Below are 21,503 nucleotides of genomic sequence, written 5' to 3'. Positions count from 1 at the left end.
AACTGTGTTAGTTTATTTGCAGTAATTTCTTTGTTTTTGTAATGTCCCAAACGGACGTGGCAGTTCCACCAATTAACGATTCCAGCTGTACTCTTATCACAGGAGATATGAATTGTGTGGTGACGATGCCGTGACATGCTCAGACCAACACGTCAGTATTATTCAATTACCATGTCTGCCTGGGCATCCTAAACACTTACTCATTACTGCTGCTTTGGCCTGACAGAAATAATTAACCTTCATGCCTTTGGGATGTGTCCCAAATTACACTCTACTCCCAATATAGTGCACTACTTTTGACCAGAGTCCTATTGTCCCTGGTCAAAAGTAGTGCACTATGTAGGGAATAGAGTACCATTTGTAACACAACATTCACTATAAAAACATTGTAGTTGTTTAAACTAATTATTATTAAGTAACTGGTTCCACTGCTTTTTTTTTTCTTTTTTTTACTCAACTTTTCAATTAAAGCTTTTCCCAAACTTGCAAAATTTCAGTCAACTTAAAATTATGTTTTTGTTCCACTTGTCTCATATGTTCATTCAACTATAAATTATTATGTGGGCATTTTCACTAAATAAGGCTGTGTAACTAGTGACATGCAATAGTTGCAATTATTGTGATTAAGGAGTAATTTAAACAGGTTAACATTTAAACAGGTTAAACAGGTTAATATGCCCCACCAACATTAGACAACTATACAGAAAACCCCAACATTTCTGAAATAAATAAATGAAATTAATAATGAGAGAATAGTGAGATGAACTGATAATTGACACAGACATGGTGGCATACAGTAGCAGGAAGATCAGAATGCCATCAACCAAAAGGTTGTGAGTTCAAATCCCAGATGAGGACATGTTGAATAATAATTACTGTATAAATTAATATGTATAATGTAGTCATATGTATCAAATACCTGAGTTGAAAACATTGTTGTGCAGACTATTTTTGTTAATATGCCCAAATAATATTTGAATTAACATATGAGATTAGTTGAACAAACAGTGTCGTGTGCCGTGGCCTACTCTGTATACCCGTCGCAAGACCCACTGGTTGATGCTTATTTATAAAACCCTGTTAGGCCTCACTCCCCCCTATCTGAGATATCTACTGCAGCCCTCATCCTCCACGTACAACACCCGTTCTGCCAGTCACATTCTGTTAAACGTCCCCAAAGCACACACATCCCTGGGTCGCTCGTCTTTTCAGTTCACTGCAGCTTGCAACTGGAACGAGCTGCAACAAACACTCAAACTGGACAGTTTTATCTCAATCTCTTAATTCAAAGACTCAATCATGGACACTCTTATTGACAGTTGTGGCTGCTTTGCGTGATATATTGTTGTCTCTACCTTCTTGCCCTTTGTGCTGTTGTCTGTGCCCAATAATGTTTGTACCATGTTTTGTGCTGCTACCATGCTGTGCTGCTGCCATATCGTGTTGCTACCATGTTGTTGTCATGTTGTGTTGCTACCATGCTGTGTTATGTGTTGCTGCCATGCTATGTTGTTGTCTTAGGTCTCTCTTTATGCAGTGTTGTGATGTCTCTTTATATAGTGTTGTGATGTCTCTTTATATAGTGTTGTGATGTCTCTTTATATAGTGTTGTGATGTCTCTTTATATAGTGTTGTGATGTCTCTTTATATAGTGTTGTGATGTCTCTTTATATAGTGTTGTGATGTCTCTTTATGCAGTGTTGTGATGTCTCTTTATATAGTGTTGTGATGTCTCTTTATATAGTGTTGTGATGTCTCTTTATGCAGTGTTGTGATGTGTTGCTGCCATGCTATGTTGTTGTCTTAGGTCTCTCTTTATGCAGTGTTGTGATGTCTCTTTATATAGTGTTGTGATGTCTCTTTATATAGTGTTGTGATGTCTCTTTATATAGTGTTGTGATGTCTCTTTATGCAGTGTTGTGATGTGTTGCTGCCATGCTATGTTGTTGTCTTAGGTCTCTCTTTATGCAGTGTTGTGATGTCTCTTTATGCAGTGTTGTGATGTCTCTTTATATAGTGTTGTGATGTCTCTTTATATAGTGTTGTGATGTCTCTTTATGCAGTGTTGTGATGTGTTGCTGCCATGCTATGTTGTTGTCTTAGGTCTCTCTTTATGCAGTGTTGTGATGTCTCTTTATATAGTGTTGTGATGTCTCTTTATATAGTGTTGTGATGTCTCTTTATATAGTGTTGTGATGTCTCTTTATGCAGTGTTGTGATGTGTTGCTGCCATGCTATGTTGTTGTCTTAGGTCTCTCTTTATGCAGTGTTGTGATGTCTCTTTATGCAGTGTTGTGATGTCTCTTTATATAGTGTTGTGATGTCTCTTTATATAGTGTTGTGATGTCTCTTTATATAGTGTTGTGATGTCTCTTTATATAGTGTTGTGATGTCTCTTTATATAGTGTTGTGATGTCTCTTTATATAGTGTTGTGATGTCTCTTTATATAGTGTTGTGATGTCTCTTTATGCAGTGTTGTGATGTCTCTTTATATAGTGTTGTGATGTCTCTTTATATAGTGTTGTGATGTCTCTTTATGCAGTGTTGTGATGTCTCTTTATGCAGTGTTGTGATGTCTCTTTATATAGTGTTGTGATGTCTCTTTATATAGTGTTGTGATGTCTCTTTATATAGTGTTGTGATGTCTCTTTATATAGTGTTGTGATGTCTCTTTATATAGTGTTGTGATGTCTCTTTATATAGTGTTGTGATGTCTCTTTATGCAGTGTTGTGATGTGTTGCTGCCATGCTATGTTGTTGTCTTAGGTCTCTCTTTATGCAGTGTTGTGATGTCTCTTTATATAGTGTTGTGATGTCTCTTTATATAGTGTTGTGATGTCTCTTTATATAGTGTTGTGATGTCTCTTTATGCAGTGTTGTGATGTGTTGCTGCCATGCTATGTTGTTGTCTTAGGTCTCTCTTTATGCAGTGTTGTGATGTCTCTTTATGCAGTGTTGTGATGTCTCTTTATATAGTGTTGTGATGTCTCTTTATATAGTGTTGTGATGTCTCTTTATATAGTGTTGTGATGTCTCTTTATATAGTGTTGTGATGTCTCTTTATATAGTGTTGTGATGTCTCTTTATATAGTGTTGTGATGTCTCTTTATATAGTGTTGTGATGTCTCTTTATGCAGTGTTGTGATGTGTTGCTGCCATGCTATGTTGTTGTCTTAGGTCTCTCTTTATGCAGTGTTGTGATGTCTCTTTATATAGTGTTTTGTTGTCTCTCCTGTCATAATGTGTGTTGTGTTGTCTCTCCTGTCATAATGTGTGTTGTGTTGTCTCTCCTGTCATAATGTGTGTTGTGTTGTCTCTCCTGTCATAATGTGTGTTGTGATGTCTCTTTATATAGTGTTGTGTTGTCTCTCCTGTCATAATGTGTGTTGTGTTGTCTCTCCTGTCATAATGTGTGTTGTGTTGTCTCTCCTGTCATAATGTGTGTTTTGTTGTCTCTCCTGTCATAATGTGTGTTGTGATGTCTCTTTATATAGTGTTGTGTTGTCTCTCCTGTCATAATGTGTGTTTTGTTGTCTCTCCTGTCATAATGTGTGTTTTGTTGTCTCTCCTGTCATAATGTGTGTTTTGTTGTCTCTCCTGTCATAATGTGTGTTGTGTTGTCTCTCCTGTCATAATGTGTGTTTTGTTGTCTCTCCTGTCATAATGTGTGTTTTGTTGTCTCTCCTGTCATAATGTGTGTTGTGTTGTCTCTCCTGTCATAATGTGTGTTTTGTTGTCTCTCCTGTCATAATGTGTGTTGTGTTGTCTCTCCTGTCATAATGTGTGTTGTGTTGTCTCTCCTGTCATAATGTGTGTTGTGTTGTCTCTCCTGTCATAATGTGTGTTGTGTTGTCTCTCCTGTCATAATGTGTGTTGTGTTGTCTCTCCTGTCATAATGTGTGTTGTGTTGTCTCTCCTGTCATAATGTGTGTTGTGTTGTCTCTCCTGTCATAATGTGTGTTGTGTTGTCTCTCCTGTCATAATGTGTGTTTTGTTGTCTCTCCTGTCATAATGTGTGTTGTGTTGTCTCTCCTGTCATAATGTGTGTTGTGTTGTCTCTCCTGTCATAATGTGTGTTGTGTTGTCTCTCCTGTCATAATGTGTGTTGTGTTGTCTCTCCTGTCATAATGTGTGTTGTGTTGTCTCTCCTGTCATAATGTGTGTTGTGTTGTCTCTCCTGTCATAATGTGTGTTTTGTTGTCTCTCCTGTCATAATGTGTGTTGTGTTGTCTCTCCTGTCATAATGTGTGTTGTGTTGTCTCTCCTGTCATAATGTGTGTTGTGTTGTCTCTCCTGTCATAATGTGTGTTGTGTTGTCTCTCCTGTCATAATGTGTGTTGTGTTGTCTCTCCTGTCATAATGTGTGTTGTGTTGTCTCTCCTGTCATAATGTGTGTTGTGATGTCTCTTTATATAGTGTTTTGTTGTCTCTCCTGTCATAATGTGTGTTGTGATGTCTCTTTATATAGTGTTTTGTTGTCTCTCCTGTCATAATGTGTGTTGTGTTGTCTCTCCTGTCATAATGTGTGTTGTGTTGTCTCTCCTGTCATAATGTGTGTTTTGTTGTCTCTCCTGTCATAATGTGTGTTGTGTTGTCTCTCCTGTCATAATGTGTGTTTTGTTGTCTCTCCTGTCATAATGTGTGTTGTGATGTCTCTTTATATAGTGTTTTGTTGTCTCTCCTGTCATAATGTGTGTTGTGTTGTCTCTCCTGTCATAATGTGTGTTGTGTTGTCTCTCCTGTCATAATGTGTGTTTTGTTGTCTCTCCTGTCATAATGTGTGTTGTGTTGTCTCTCCTGTCATAATGTGTGTTTTGTTGTCTCTCCTGTCATAATGTGTGTTGTGATGTCTCTTTATATAGTGTTTTGTTGTCTCTCCTGTCATAATGTGTGTTGTGTTGTCTCTCCTGTCATAATGTGTGTTGTGTTGTCTCTCCTGTCATAATGTGTGTTTTGTTGTCTCTCCTGTCATAATGTGTGTTGTGATGTCTCTTTATATAGTGTTTTGTTGTCTCTCCTGTCATAATGTGTGTTGTGATGTCTCTTTATATAGTGTTTTGTTGTCTCTCCTGTCATAATGTGTGTTTTGTCCTATATCTTTATTTCATTTATTTGTATTTTAAATCCCAGCCCCTGTTCCCGCAGGAGGCCTTTTGCATTTTGGTAGACTGTTATTGCAAATAAGTTAACTCACTTGCCTAGTTAAATAAAGGTTAAATTTAAAAAATGTAAATACTCATTATCTGTTTTCGAATTACAGAGATGCTAATTTGAAGTACAGACTTGATGAAAATGCGTTTTAATAACATTGCAACAAAGTAAATTAATTTTTCAACACATTTCTGGTGTGCGCATTTCCAGTAGTGGAAAGTCATTCACCCAAGCAAACCGTTGTTATTAACTCACAGTAATTTGAGCATCACACTAGGAGACATCAACTTCATCCTAAAGACATTAAGTTATTGTCTCCTGCACCATATCTGCCCCAAACCAATACAGTACAGCACACAAACTGATAACACTTTCTTTATATGGTTTGTACATGTTCAGTAGATGTTCAATAAGTGTCAACAAAATTTCAATGAACTATCAACTAAACTTAACCCTAACCCTTCCCCTAACCATAATCCAAACCTAAACCTAACATTTATTCTAACCCTAATCCTAACCGTAACCTTAGCAAGCAGTTGTTTATCAACATATTCAGTCATTTGTTAATTATATGGCCATCTGTAGATCATCTATATGGGACTATCAGAATAAAGTGTGAGCCACAAACTCAATCAATTCATATAGTAGGCTACATGTCCATGTGTTGTCCTTTTCTGGGGCGATGCCATGTCGTGTTGGACGTCTTCCTGGCTTCATGTTGGCACTGATCTCTGTGAGATGCAGCGGCAGCATCATCGCTCGCAGGATACTCCTCCGCCCAATCATAATAAACGCCCTGTCTCATCCTCGGGTCCTGACAGCGTAATAACAGTATGATTGTGAAGTACCTTGTCATTGATAACGAGCTGTGTACCGAGCTTAATGAGCCCCATGTAAATGAGAATGGATACACACACACACACACACACACACACACACACCAAAGCAGGTAGGCAGGCGCGTGCACACACACACACACACACCCACACACACACACACACACACACAGACACATTGGGCCCCTCCAGGCGACTGAAAGTGAAAGCGACTGAAAGTGGGGTCTTCAGTGCCGGTCAATATCCCAGCTGTAATCACACCAAACTGCTCACTAAGCCACTTGTGTTTGTGTGTGGACATAACCAGCTAGTCTAAACAGACTCCAGATCAGATCCTTTCAAGGCTACCCAGACGTGCCCTATGACGATTTCCCCTTGTCCACCCCCTCCACCCTCGCCTTCCGCCCGTGTGTCACGTACTCAGTGTCACATCGAGGAGCACGTCTGCAGGGAACAACTAGCAGAGAGCTGCAAGACGAAAACACACAGAGATCACAGAAGAAATGCACAAATACACGTACACACACACACACCTATACTGCAGACCTGTCAGCTGCGTTAGCTTTTACAACACAAACACAGAGCAAGAGGCAATACCTATCTCCATAGCGGTCCAGCCAAAGGAAGAAAACACAACGATGGTGGCTAACATGAAAGAGATGAGGATGCTCCTAAAACAGCATCTGAAAACTGATATCATAAGCAGATTTCCCCTTAAGGAGATTAGGTGGACACAGGAGCCAGCTCACTGTGTGCAGTAAAGGCTGTGAGTCTTAATTCAATATACAGGAAAGCTCCCAGTCTGAGGTCTCAGTTTTATTATTGACGTTGCATTAACTGTGCAGTTTGATGTCGCAGTTCCAGATGCTCCAATGAAGAAAACAGCAAGACAGGGATTTAATCAAAGGATTAAACTACTGGTAATTTCCCTGACGTTCGCTGAGATCACATTCACACTAAACGCTGCGGATGTCGGATCAAGCGTAAATGACCTTTTGTGGAGTGCAGTGCACTTGTCAACGATGCAGGTAGAGCTGCTGTGCTTGTATGGGTAGGCATTGGCAAAAAAAACAAAAAAAAATCTAGGAGGATTGTTTTGGGCAATACTTTAGATCTTATTTAAAAACATTTCTCATCAGCTCCCATTAGTCTTCCATGTACAGCCCTGACTTCCAGATGGTTCCAGATGGATAAGATCAGTAGATTGGGAGACAATCAGGCAAAGCGACAGCCACCAGTGTTCTACTGCAGTGCTTCATGTTCAAGGGAGGCCTGATTCTGACTCTAACCTGCTCTGAAGTTTCCTACCCCCAGGCTAAGCTCTCCCTCTCTGTTTGTGTCTCTGTGTGTCTGTGTTTCCTAGGTATTCTCCGGGATCTTCACCGCTGAGATGGTTTTAAAGATCATCGCTCTGGATCCATACTACTATTTCCAACAAGGTTGGAACATATTTGACAGCATCATCGTGTGCCTCAGCCTCATGGAGCTGGGCCTGTCCGACGTGGAAGGACTGTCCGTTCTCCGGTCCTTCAGACTGGTATTTAACCATTCAACATGTCACCCCTCTGGCCTATCTGTGTCTCTGTGTGTTTGTAGGTGATGGTTGTCTGGAATGGGTGTGTTAAAGCCTGCACGGTTTGACAGTGTGACTGGTTAGGTCTCTCACCCAATGGTAATGTACATGTATGTGAACTGTAAGTCCCCCTAACTGTGAGACCATTGGCAAGTCCTTCTCAACAGTTACTAAACCAGCCTGAGTTATGTAACCCCATTTTACTACCATATCCCATTGACAGAATGATTTGAGTTGTAGTCAGTAGCCACTTCTTTATTTAGAAATGTGAAATGTGGGCCTCCCGAATGGTGCAGCGGTCTAAGGCACTGCATCACAGTGTTGTGGTGTCGCTACAGCCTGGGGTTTGGTCATTACTGGCAGTGACCGGGAGTCCCATAGGGCAGCGCATTCGGGAGGCCCACATTGGCCCAGCGTTGTCCGGGTTGGGGGAGGGTTTGGCCAGGGGGGCTTTACTTAGCTCATCGTGCTCTAGTGACTCCTTGTGGCGGGCCGGGTGCCTGCAGGCTGACTTCGGTCATCAGTTGAATTGTGTTTCCTCCGACACATTGGTGCAGCTGTCATAGGGGTTATACAAGCATGTGTTAAAAAGCGCGGTTTAGCTGGTCATGATTTGCAGCACTTGACCTTTGCCTCCAGAGCCCGTTGGGGAGTTGCAGCGAGCGATGAGACGATTGTAATCACGAAAGGGGGGGGGTTAAAATTACACAAAAAAGTGAAATGTGACTAATAAACATTTTACTGAAAGTTTAAACTCGAACATGAGAATAGGATAAAGAAAATATAATTTGTCTCTAAATCTCTTGATTCAACTTCTAGTTAACATTAATTTCTAAATTCATTTCTCAGACAACTAACAAACAGCTGGTCTCACTATCTCCCCTCCCACAGCTGAGGGTGTTCAAGTTGGCCAAGTCGTGGCCCACCCTCAACACACTCATCAAGATCATCGGCAACTCGGTGGGCGCCCTGGGAAACCTGACCCTGGTCCTAGCCATCATAGTCTTCATCTTTGCCGTAGTGGGCATGCAGCTGTTCGGCAAGAACTACCAGGACTGTGTGTGTAAGATCTCCAAGGACTGTACGCTGCCGCGCTGGCACATGAAGGACTTCTTCCACTCGTTCCTCATCGTATTCAGGGTGCTGTGCGGCGAGTGGATCGAGACCATGTGGGATTGTATGGAGGTGGCCGGGCAACCTCTCTGCATCCTGGTCTTCATGCTCGTCATGGTGATCGGGAACCTAGTGGTGAGTCAAACTAAGTCACTCAGTCTCTTTGGCTAGGGTGGGTTATAAAGTCTGTCTAAGTCAAACTAAGTCACTCCGTCTCTTTGGCTAGGGTGGGTTATAAAGTCTGTCTAAGTCAAACTAAGTCACTCAGTCTCTTTGGCTAGGGTGGGTTATAAAGTCTGTCTAAGTCAAACTAAGTCACTCAGTCTCTTTGGCTAGGTGGGTTATAAAGTCTGTCTAAGTCAACTAAGTCACTCAGTCTCTTTGGCTAGGGTGGGTATAATAAAGTCTGTCTCTTTGGCTAGGGTGGGTTATAAAGTCTGTCTAAGTCAAACTAAGTCACTCAGTCTCTTTGGCTAGGGTGGGTTATAAAGTCTGTCTAAGTCAAACTAAGTCACTCAGTCTCTTTGGCTAGGGTGGGTTATAAAGTCTGTCTAAGTCAAACTAAGTCAACTAGGGTGGGTTATAAAAGTCAAACTAACTCAGTCTCTTTGGCTAGGGTGGGTCTGTCTAAGTCAAACTAAGTCACTCAGTCTCTTTGGCTAAAGTCTGTCTAAGTCAAACTAAGTCACTCAGTCTTTGGCTTTGGCTAGTCTCTTTGGTAGGGTGGGTTATAAAGTCTGTCTAAGTCAAACTAAGTCACTCAGTCTCTTTGGCTAGGGTGGGTTATAAAGTCTGTCTAAGTCAAACTAAGTCACTCAGTCTCTTTGGTTAGGGTGGGTTATAAAGTCTGTCTAAGTCAAACTAAGTCACTCAGTCTCTTTGGCTAGGGTGGGTTATAAAGTCTGTCTAAGTCAAACTAAGTCACTCAGTCTCTTTGGCTAGGGTGGGTTATAAAGTCTGTCTAAGTCAAACTAAGTCACTCAGTCTCTTTGGCTAGGGTGGGTTATAAAGTCTGTCTAAGTCAAACTAAGTCACTCAGTCTCTTTGGCTAGGTGGGTTATAAAGTCTGTCTAAGTCAAACTAAGTCACTCGGTCTCTTTGGCTAGGTGGGTTATAAAGTCTCTTTGGCTAGTCTCTTTGGTTAGGGTGGGTTATAAAGTCTGTCTAAGTCAAACTAAGTCACTAGGGTGGGTTATAAAGTCTGTCTAAGTCAAACTAAGTCACTCGGTCTCTTTGGTTAGGGTGGGTTATAAAGTCTGTCTAAGTCAAACTAAGTCACTCAGTCTCTTTGGCTAGGGTGGGTTATAAAGTCTGTCTAAGTCAAACTAAGTCACTCAGTCTCTTTGGCTAGAGTGGGTTATAAAGTCTGTCTAAGTCAAACTAAGTCACTCAGTCTCTTTGGCTAGGGTGGGTTATAAAGTCTGTCTAAGTCAAACTAAGTCACTCAGTCTCTTTGCTAGGGTGGGTTATAAAGTCTGTCTAAGTCAAACTAAGTCACTCGGTCTCTTTGGTTAGGGTGGGTTATAAAGTCTGTCTAAGTCAAACTAAGTCACTCGGTCTCTTTGGTTAGGGTGGGTTATAAAGTCTGTCTAAGTCAAACTAAGTCACTCAATCTCTTTGTCTAGGGTGGGTTATAAAGTCTGTCTAAGTCAAACTAAGTCACTCAGTCTCTTTGGTTAGGGTGGGTTATAAAGTCTGTCTAAGTCAAACTAAGTCACTCAGTCTCTTTGGTTAGGGTGGGTTATAAAGTCTGTCTAAGTTATCTAGGGTGGGTTATAAAAAGTCTGTCTCTTTGGTTAGGGTGGGTTATAAAGTCTGTCTAAGTCAAACTAAGTCACTCAGTCTCTTTGGCTAGGGTGGGTTATAAAGTCTGTCTAAGTCAAACTTAGTCACTCAGTCTCTTTGGCTAGGGTGGGTTATAAAGTCTGTCTAAGTCAAACTAAGTCACTCAGTCTCTTTGGCTAGGGTGGGTTATAAAGTCTGTCTAAGTCAAACTAAGTCACTCAGTCTCTTTGGCTAGGGTGGGTTATAAAGTCTGTCTAAGTCAAACTAAGTCACTCAGTCTCAAACTAAGTCAAACTAAGTCACTCAGTCTCTTTGGCTAGGGTGGGTTATAAAGTCTGTCTAAGTCAAACTAAGTCACTCAATCTCTTTGTCTAGGGTGGGTTATAAAGTCTGTCTAAGTCAAACTAAGTCACTCAGTCTCTTCTAGGGTGGGTTTGTCTGTTAGTCACTCAGTCTCTTTGGGTGGGTTATAAAGTCTGTCTAAGTCAAACTAAGTCACTCAATCTCTTTGGCTAGGGTGGGTTATAAAGTCTGTCTAAGTCAAACTAAGTCACTCAATCTCTTTGTCTAGGGTGGGTTATAAAGTCTGTCTAAGTCAAACTAAGTCACTCAGTCTCTTTGGTTAGGGTGGGTTATAAAGTCTGTCTAAGTCAAACTAAGTCACTCAGTCTCTTTGGCTAGGGTGGGTTATAAAGTCTGTCTAAGTCAAACTAAGTCACTCAGTCTCTTTGGCTAGGGTGGGTTATAAAGTCTGTCTAAGTCAAACTAAGTCACTCAATCTCTTTGGCTAGGGTGGGTTATAAAGTCTGTCTAAGTCAAACTAAGTCACTCAATCTCTTTGTCTAGGGTGGGTTATAAAGTCTGTCTAAGTCAAACTAAGTCACTCAGTCTCTTTGGTTAGGGTGGGTTATAAAGTCTGTCTAAGTCAAACTAAGTCACTCAGTCTCTTTGGCTAGGGTGGGTTATAAAGTCTGTCTAAGTCAAACTAAGTCACTCAGTCTCTTTGGCTAGGGTGGGTTATAAAGACTGTCTAAGTCAAACTAAGTCACTCAGTGTCTTTGGCTAGGGTGGGTTATAACGTCTATCTAAGTCAAACTAAGTCACTCAGTCTCTTTGGCTAGGGTGGGTTATAAAGTATGTCTAAGTCAAACTAAGTCACTCAGTCTCTTTGGCTAGGGTGGGTTATAAAGTCTGTCTAAGTCAAACTAAGTCACTCAGTCTCTTTGGCTAGGGTGGGTTATAAAGTCTGTCTAAGTCAAACTAAGTCACTCAGTCCCTTTGGCTAGGGTGGGTTATAAAGTCTGTCTAAGTCAAACTAAGTCACTCAGTCTCTTTGGCTAGGGTGGGTTATAAAGTCTGTCTAAGTCAAACTAAGTCACTCAGTCTCTTTGGCTAGGGTGGGTTATAAAGACTGTCTAAGTCAAACTAAGTCACTCAGTGTCTTTGGCTAGGGTGGGTTATAAAGTCTATCTAAGTCAAACTAAGTCACTCAGTCTCTTTGGCTAGGGTGGGTTATAAAGTATGTCTAAGTCAAACTAAGTCACTCAGTCTCTTTGGCTAGGGTGGGTTATAAAGTCTGTCTAAGTCAAACTAAGTCACTCAGTCTCTTTGGCTAGGGTGGGTTATAAAGTCTGTCTAAGTCAAACTAAGTCACTCAGTCCCTTTGGCTAGGGTGGGTTATAAAGTCTGTCTAAGTCAAACTAAGTCACTCAGTCTCTTTGGCTAGGGTGGATTATAAATAGTATGTAATTTAGTAGCATGTTCAAGTTTAAAGGAAAACATTGGACACATTGTTTTTACTGATTTAGTTTTGCTGTGTTGTTTATGAAACGTCTAGAGTATGTGTAATTTCAGGGCTTATACCCAAGTTTGACATTACTCATTGACCTCAAAAAACATGGGGTGTTTGTTTGTGTGCTTGTGTGAGTGAGGGGGTGAGTGCCTCAACTAGCTTTCTGCCTATCCACTTTATCCCCCTCCTACCAATGTCTCTCTACCTGCCATGTTTGTGTGCTTGTGTGAGTGAGGGGGTGAGTGCCTCAACTAGCTTTCTGCCTATCCCCTTTATCCCCCTCCTACCAATGTCTCTCTACCTGCCATGTTTGGAGCTTTTGGCAGGGTGGGAGGGGTGTACAGGGGGTTGTGGGAAAGGAGAGAGGGTGGGGGTGAGCTAATCTCCATGAACTGTTTTGGTAGTGGTATGACAACACGACCCTGATGGTGGCCCTCGTCGAACTCCCCACCGCCCACTACTGTGTCCAGAGCTACAGGGGTCGGTGGAAGGGAGTGTTGCAATAAAATGATCCCCCTCCCTCCCCCTTCCCCACAAAGCTCACATGTTCCCGATATGGGGCCTGATTCAGTTTCACAAAGACGCATGCCTGGCAGTGGCTAGCCTTGTTAGTCTTGTTAGCCTTGTTAGCCTTGGCAAAGGAACACAGAGGGATGAAATGTTGAGATGTCACAGGGTTCTGTTTTGTGACTGCTTCGTTTTACAGTCCTGCTCCACATGTATAGTAATTAAAAGACACCCCTTTAAAGGTCAGGGGGTTCAGCTGGGGAAACTAACAGTGATAAAGGAAGTAACAGGGTCCTGGGCCTCAGTAGGTCTAGATACCATTTGTCACAGAAGCCTATGCAGTGTTACTGACTGTAGTGCTGACTTCAGCAGGTTTGTTAGTTCCTGGGGATATGTGCACACTTACAAGGCTGACTTCAGCAGGTTTGTTAGTTCCTGGGGATATCTGCACACTTACAAGGCTGACTTCAGCAGGTTTGTTAGTTCCTGGGGATATCTGCACACTTACAAGGCTGACTTCAGCAGGTTTGTTAGATCCTGGGGATATGTGCACACTTACAAGGCTGACCTCCTTGACTGTATTTCTGCTGTCTGTATCTCTCTCTCTCTGTCACTCACAAACACACACACACTTTGTCCTGGCAGACCTAATTCCATGTCCTTAAGGCTGTCATCGGTGAGGGGTTTTCCTCACTAACTGACATGTAGACAGGTGCTGAAGTTTACACTGGCATCGTTGGGCAGCCCAATGCCACACTGAGGGTTAGTGTATAAGTCTCCTACTGTATGTGTTGGGGTTGTTTAAATACAAAATGTCTCATGATTACCATGCAGGAAGTGAACCTACATCCTTGCCACTGCCCTACCCTACCCCAACCCATTGAGCCACTTAATTAGGGACTAAATGAGTCAAGGCTCTCTATTGTATGGAGTGGTACTCAGTCTTCCCAGTACCACTCTCTATTTACAGTGTCCTCTCTGTCCTCAGTGGTCGCCTCTTTCACTACATACTCCACTACTGTTTCCATCCGCGGGGCAGCCGAGCAACGAAGCCACAATTACCCAGCCAAATGTATCTGCTAATATTATCTTTCTCTGCGGGGTCGCCCCCAGTCCCTTAGTCAAGTCAGCGCCTGTCATTTGCTTACGCACTTGTGTTAGAGGACCCCTCCTCTCCTCCTCGCTTCTGCCCCCCTCCTCCGCCACCCTCATCCTCTTCTCTCTCCCCTTCTGCCCCCCTCCGCCACCCTCATCCTCTTCTCTCCCCCTCTGCCCCCCTCCTCCGCCACCCTCATCCTCTTCTCTCTCCCCTTCTGCCCCCCTCCTCTGCCACCCTCATCCTCTTCTCTCTCCCCTTCTGTCCCCCCCTCCTCCACTACCCTCATCCTCTTCTCTCTCCCCTTCTGCCCCCTCCTCCGCCACCCTCATCCTCTTCTCGGCCTCTTCCATCTCTCCTCCCCCTTCCCTCCTCCTTCCCCACCTCCTCTTCTCTTTCTCCCTCCTCCTTCTCTACCTCCTCTTTTCTCTCTTTCCTTCTCCCTCCCCTCTTCTTTCTTTCCCTCCTCCTTCCTTATCCACCTCCTCATCTCTCTCCCTCCTCCCTCCTCCTCCCCCACCTCCTCTTCTCTCTCTCCTTCCTCCTCCCTCCTTCTCTACCTCCTTTCTCTCTCTCTCTTCTCCTCCCTCCTTCTCTACCTCCTTTTCTCTCTCTCCCTCCTCCTCCCTCCCCCTGTCATATTTATTTTAGCTGAGCAGTCAAAGGAGGTCGGTGAGACTTAGTACTGCCTGGCCTGCGAGACCTTGTGTTGTGTAACATAACATGGCTGCCAGTGTCTTGTCGGGAGGCTGACAAAATGTCTGATGTGGGACGGCGTGTTAACAGATCCAGATCAACCAACGTCAACGTCAAAAGACTCGAGTCATACTGAGGTTCATTAGAAAATGAGCACTCGTCTAGGTAACCAGACCTGACCTCAAGTGATCTTCTACCTCAGGTCCCTATTGTCTCAAGTGTTGTCAAATCAAATCAAATGTTATTTGTCACATACACGTGTTTAGCAGATGTTATTGTGGGTGTAGTGAAATGCTTATGTTTCTAGCTCCAACAGTGCAGTAATATCTAACAAGTAATATCTAACCATTTCATAACAATACACACAATACACACAAATCCAATATAAAGGAATGGAATTAAGAATCTATAAATATTTGAACGAGTAATGTCAGAGCGCCATAGACTAAGATACAGTAGAATAGAATATAGTATACACTACCATTCAAAAGTTTGGGGTCACTTAGAAATGTCCTTCTTTTTTAAATAAAAGCAATTTTTTTGTTCATTAAAATAACATCCAATTGATAAGAAAAAGAGAGTATACATTGTTAATGTTGTAAATGACTACTGTAGCTGGAAACGGCAGATTTTTAATGAAATATCTACATAGGCCTTCAGAGGACCATTATCAGAAACCATTACTTCTGTGTTCCAATGGCACGTTGTGTTAGCTAATCCAAGTTTATCATTTTAAAAGGCTAATTGATTATTAGTTTATGTTAGCACAGCTGAAAACGTGCCATTGGAACACAGGCGTGATGGTTGCTGATAAAGGGCCTCTGAATGCCTATAAAAATCATCTGTTTCCAGCAACAATAGTTAATTACAACATTAACAATGTCTACACTGTATTTCTGATCAATTTGATGTTATTTTAAAGCTATCTTGTTACCTAGAATTACGTTTACATAGGTCATTCAATGGACGGAATTCATATAGAATTCAACAGTTTTGGTAATGATGAATGTCTCGCCTCTCTGATGCTAAGAGAAAACCAACCTGCATGTACAACTGGCATGGTGTTACTCAGCCAGGCTGAAAGATTGAGCGCAACCTGACCCAGTCTTGTCCCTGGTCCGGCACATATACATACACAGCCCAGGATATAATCTAGGCTTGCCCATCAGATAACGGGCCTACTTTCACCTCTCCAGTTACCAGGCTGTCCGTGCTGCTTTGAATAATGCTGATTAGCACCAGACCCCCGCAGGTGCAGGGACCCAGAGCATATCCGCTCGTATCATCTGCTCCGCTGATTGAAGCTCCAAGCCCAGCAGACACACAGACACTCATGCACAGACACACAGACAGATCACATTTTATTTGTCACATGCTTCGTAAACAACAGGTGTAGACTAACAGTGAAATGCTTAAATGCCCCAAAATGCAGAGTGAAAAATATTGAGAAAATTGTTTTTATGTAAGGAATAAATACACAATGAGTAATGATAATGGCTATATACAGTACCGGTACCTAGTCGATGGGATAGATTATAAATAGTAGCAGCAGTGTATGTGATGAGTCAATGGAGTTGGTGCAAAAAGGGTCACACACACATCTCTCTCTGTTTAGTGACCCCGCTTCCCACACACACATCTCTCTCTGTTTAGTGACCCTGCTTCCCACACACACATCTCTCTCTGTTTAGTGACCCCACTTCCCACACACACACACACATCTCTCTCTGTTTAGTGACCCCACTTCCCACACACACACACATCTCTCTCTGTTTAGTGACCCCACTTCCCACACACACACACATCTCTCTCTGTTTAGTGACCCCACTTCCCACACACACACACATCTCTCTCTGTTTAGTGACCCCGCTTCCCACACACACACACATCTCTCTCTGTTTAGTGACCCCACTTCCCACACACACACACATCTCTCTCTGTTTAGTGACCCCGCTTCCCACACACACACACACCTCTCTCTGTTTAGTGACCCCGCTTCACACACACACACAGCTCTCTCTCTGTTTAGTGACCCCGCTTCCCACACACACACACATCTTTCTGTTTAGTGACCCCGCTTCCCCCACACACATCTCTCTCTGTTTAGTGACCCCGCTTCACACACACATATCTCTCTCTGTTTAGTGACCCCGCTTCACACACACACACACACATCTCTCTCTGTTTAGTGACCCCGCTTCCCACACACACACACATCTCTCTGTTTAGTGACCCCTCTTCCCACACATCTCTCTCTGTTTAGTGACCCTGCTTCCCACACACACACATCTCTCTGTTTAATGACCCCGCTTCCCACACACACACACATCTCTCTGTTTAGTGACCCCTCTTCCCACACATCTCTCTCTGTTTAGTGACCCCGCTTCACACACACACATCTCTCTCTGTTTAGTGACCCCGCTTCACACACACACACACATCTCTCTGTTTAGTGACCCCGCTTCCCACACACACATCTCTCTCTGTTTAGTGACCCCGCTTCACACACACACATCTCTCTCTGTTTAGTGACCCCGCTTCACACACACACACACATCTCTCTGTTTAGTGACCCCGCTTCCCACACACACATCTCTCTCTGTTTAGTGACCCCGCTTCACACACACACATCTCTCTCTGTTTAGTGACCCCGCTTCCCACACACACACATCTCTCTGTTTAGTGACCCCGCTTCCCACACACACACACATCTCTCTCTGTTTAGTGACCCCGCTTCACACACACACATCTCTCTCTGTTTAGTGACCCTGCTTCCCACACATACACACATCTCTCTCTGTTTAGTGACCCCGCTTCACACACACACATCTCTCTCTGTTTAGTGACCCCGCTTCCCACACACACACATCTCTCTGTTTAGTGACCCCGCTTCCCACACACACACATCTCTCTCTGCTTAGTGACCCCGCTTCCCACACACACATCTCTCTCTGTTTAGTGACCCCGCTTCCCACACACACACACACCTCTCTCTGTTTAGTGACCCCACTTCACACACACACACATCTCTCTCTCTGTTTAGTGACCCCACTTCACACACACACACACACACACACACACACACACACACACACACACACACACGTGCACAACACCCCCTCGCTCGCTCTCTCTGTCTCTTTCTCTCTTTCTTTCTTTCTTTCTTGCCTGACGACACATTTGTTTCCACCGTGTGTGTGGTCCAAACAACCTTTCAAAGTTAGAGGCGGAGGGGAGGAGAGGTACAAGGCTGGTAAGGTAACATGACACCGAGATGAAAAGGGATAATTAAAGGAGATAACCATCCACTATCCCTGTAAAAAATGTAGGATGTTAATTTGATTACTCTTTTGTTGCAGAGAAAGGCTAACTTGTACTAGTGTATTCAATGTTTAAAAAGGCTTCTAAAGTTTGAAATTTCCACTTTAAAATGTCAGACTTGATTTGTATCTACCCCTACAAAAAAATATACATGAAATATAATCCACATAGTACTTCTAATTTACTGTTGCTGCAGGATTCTATTCCTGTTGTAGCAAACTGGCTCAAATTAAGATCCTACATCTGTATATTCACCCCCCCAAGCCAAGACCACACCGTATACTGTAACTGAACCTTACTGGCCATGGCCCACATACAGTATGTTTGAGAGCAGGGGTGTAGGGTTAGGCTGGCAAGCTGCCTGGATAGAGGACCGACTCTCTAGTCTAGACTCTCCAGTCAGATTGCTTCTGAACATTGTTCATTGGGGATGAGAGTGGCAGGCGGTGGCGGAATGACCTGTGTTTGTGCTGCACTCACCGCGTTCACAGGATTCCCAGAACAAGGGATTAGAGAATGCTGTTGCAATGGATCTCCACGATACTCACCCCCCTTCTCCCTTTTACTCTCTCTCTGTCTCTGTCTGTCTATTCCTCTCTCTCCCTCTGTCTCTCTCTCTCTCTGTTCCTCTCTCTCCCCCTTCCTCTCTCTCTCACTCTCCCTTTCCCTGAGTGAAAACAAGACATTCATGCCATGAGGATATTGTGCAGACATTTACAAGCACATTCAGGGCAGCTATTGGATTGTTCACATTGGTCCACTCGTGTCCACAGAGAGGGGAGTGTTCACAGAGTACCATGCAGGAGAAGTGTTTCACAAGACCAAGATGGCGCCGACAGATAGGGCAGCCGTGCTTCTAACTCCTAGGCAACTTTGCAGTAGTTTGTTTTTATGTGTTATTTCTTAAATTATTAGCCCAGAATTTCTTTGGTGTTATTACATCCAGCCGGGAAGAACTTCTGGATATCAGAGCGCCGGGAACTCCCCAGCATTACCAGCATTACGAACAGGAATACGACTTTCCCGAATCGGTTACTTTGTTCGTACCCCCCAGGGGAATTGGATTCCAGAGGCTGATCCAAAACGCCACCGGCAGAGAAGTGTTATTCGGAGTGGACTTCTAGTCCGACTCAGGAGGCGCACACCCCACCCACCGCTTCCGATTATACATTTTCAGTCTCTGGATAATAAAGTTAACAAGCTCAGGCCAAGGATTTCCTTCCAGAGAGACATCAGGGATTGTAACATACCCTGTTATATGGAAACATGGGGATATACTGTCTGAGTCCATACAGCCAGTTGAGTTCTCAGCACCACCCTATCCACATCGAAGGGACCGCAGTGGAGAAGGTGGAAAGCTTAAAGTTCCTCGGCGTACACATCACTGACAAATTGAAATGGTCAACCCACACAGACAGTGTAGTGAAGAAGGCACTTCAGCACCTCTTCAACCTCAGGAGGCTGAAGAAATTTAGCTTGACACCCAAAAACCTCACAAACTTTTACAGATGCACAATTGGGAACATCCTGTCGGGCTGTATCACCACCTAGTACGGCAACTGCACCGCCTGCAATCGCAGGGCTCTCCAGAGGGTGGTGCGGTCTGCACAACGCATCACCGGGGACAAACTACTTGCCCTCCAGGACACCTACAGCATCCGATGTCACAGGAAGACCAAATAGATCATCAAGGTCAACAAACACCTGAGCCACTGCTTGTTCACACCGCTATCATCCAGAAGGCGAGGTCAGTACAGGTGCATCAAAGCTGGGACAGAGAGACTGAAAAACAGCTTCTATCTCAAGGCCATCAGACTGTTAAACAGCCATCAGTAGCACCTTAGAGGCTGCTGCCCTATATAGACAGACTTAAAATCACTGGCAACTTTAATAAGGGAACACCTTAATAATGTTTACACATTTTGCATCTCATATGTATACACTACCGTTCAAAAGTTTGGGGTCACTTGTCCTTGTTTTTGAAAGAAAAGCACATTGTTTTGTAGCGACTCCCCATCTCGCATGAGGGTGCGTAATCATCGACTGACACGAATTAGCATAATGCAACGGACATAAATATTCCTAGAAAATATTCCTATTCATGAAAATCACACGTGAAATATAGCGAAACACAGCTTAGCCATTTGTTAATCCCCCTGTCGTCTCATATTTTGAAATTATGCTTTACAGCGATAGCAAGACAAGCGTTTGTGTAAGTTTATCGATAGCCTAGCATAGCATTATGTCCAGCTAGCAGCAGGAAGCTTGGTCACGAAAATCAGAAAAGCAATCAAATTAACCGTTTACCTTTGTTGATCTTTGGATGTTTTCACTGACGAGACTCCCAGTTAGACAGCAAATGTTCCTTTTGTTCCATAAAGATTATTTTTATACCCAAAATACCTCAGTTTGTTTGTCACTTTATGTTCAGAAATCCACCGGAAATAGCGGTCACGACATTGCCGAAAAAAAAATGATATCCAATTCTATCCATAAAATTATATCCATAATATCGACAGAAACATGGCAAACGTTTTTTATAATCAATCCTCGAGGTGTTTTTCAAATATCTATTCGATAATATATCAACCGGACAGTTGGCTTTTCAGTAGGACTGGGAGGAAAAATGGCTACCTCTCTCTTTTACGCAAGAATCACTCTGAGAGCCATCAGCTGGCCACTTACGCAATGCGATAGACAGCTGTCCCTGATTGAGAACCATACCCGGCCAAAACATAGAAATAAAGAAAACAAAACATAGAATGCCCACCCAAATCACACCCTGACCAAACCAAAATAGAGACGAAAAAAGGCTCTCTCAGGTCAGGGCGGGACAGTACCCCTCCCCCAAAGGTGCGGACTCTTAGCCACCTATAGGGGAGGGCATCTATCCGCGGTGGCGGCTCTGATGCGGGACGTTGACCCCGCTCCACCTCTGACTCACCCCAGTTTGCTAGGGCCTCGGGTGTGGGGACCCTCACTGCGGGCCCCGGACCTTCGCTGCGGGCCCCGGACCGGGCACTCTCGCTGTGGGCCCCGGACTAGGAACCCTCGCTGCGGGCCCCGGACCTTCGCTGCGGGCCCCGGACCGGGCACTCTCGCTGCGGGCCCCGGACTAGGGACCCTCGCTGCGGGCCCCGGACCTTCGCTGCGGGCCCCGAACCGGGCACTCTCGCTACGGGCCCCGGACCGGGAAAACAAAACATAGAATGCCCACCCAAATCACACCCTGACCAAACCAAAATAGAGACATAAAAGGCTTTCTCAGGTCAGGGTGTGACAGTATCACTGTTATTCATAGCCTAGTGGTTAGAGCGTTGGACTAGTAACCAAAAGGTTGCAAGATTGAATCCTTGAGCTGACAAGGTGAAAATCTGTCATTCTGCCCCTGGACAAGACAGTTAACCCACTGTTCCTAGGCCGTTATTGAAAAGAAGAATTTGTTCATAACTGACTTGCCTAGTTAAATAAAGGTAAAATAAAACATTCATCACCAGATCAGCTAAACTAAGGCAGAGATTGGGTCTCATGGTCTCTCATCAGTGAGTGTTAAATGCCACACACCCAATGCCCAGTGACAGTCCTACTAAATGTGTGTTTATGTGTGTGTGCCCACCTCTACTTTAAGTGTG

At 43.6% G+C, this 21,503-nt stretch overlaps 1 protein-coding gene across 1 annotated transcript in view; it reads left to right on the top strand.

Annotated features, from left to right (window-relative positions):
- LOC115104883 (sodium channel protein type 2 subunit alpha-like) overlaps positions 1-21,503 on the top strand; it is a 152,833-nt gene that overhangs the window by 66,198 nt on the left and 65,132 nt on the right. The window contains exons 10-11 of the mRNA XM_029626256.2: positions 7,352-7,525; positions 8,453-8,809. Of these exons, the coding sequence (XP_029482116.2) occupies positions 7,352-7,525; positions 8,453-8,809 (531 nt within the window). The remainder of the gene's footprint in view (positions 1-7,351; positions 7,526-8,452; positions 8,810-21,503) is intronic.

The sequence above is a fragment of the Oncorhynchus nerka genome, linkage group LG22 (assembly GCF_034236695.1).
Source record: "Oncorhynchus nerka isolate Pitt River linkage group LG22, Oner_Uvic_2.0, whole genome shotgun sequence".
Lineage (NCBI taxonomy): Eukaryota > Metazoa > Chordata > Actinopteri > Salmoniformes > Salmonidae > Oncorhynchus > Oncorhynchus nerka.
The sequence above is the reverse complement of the archived record's forward strand: the minus strand, read 5'-3'. Positions and strand labels throughout refer to the sequence as shown.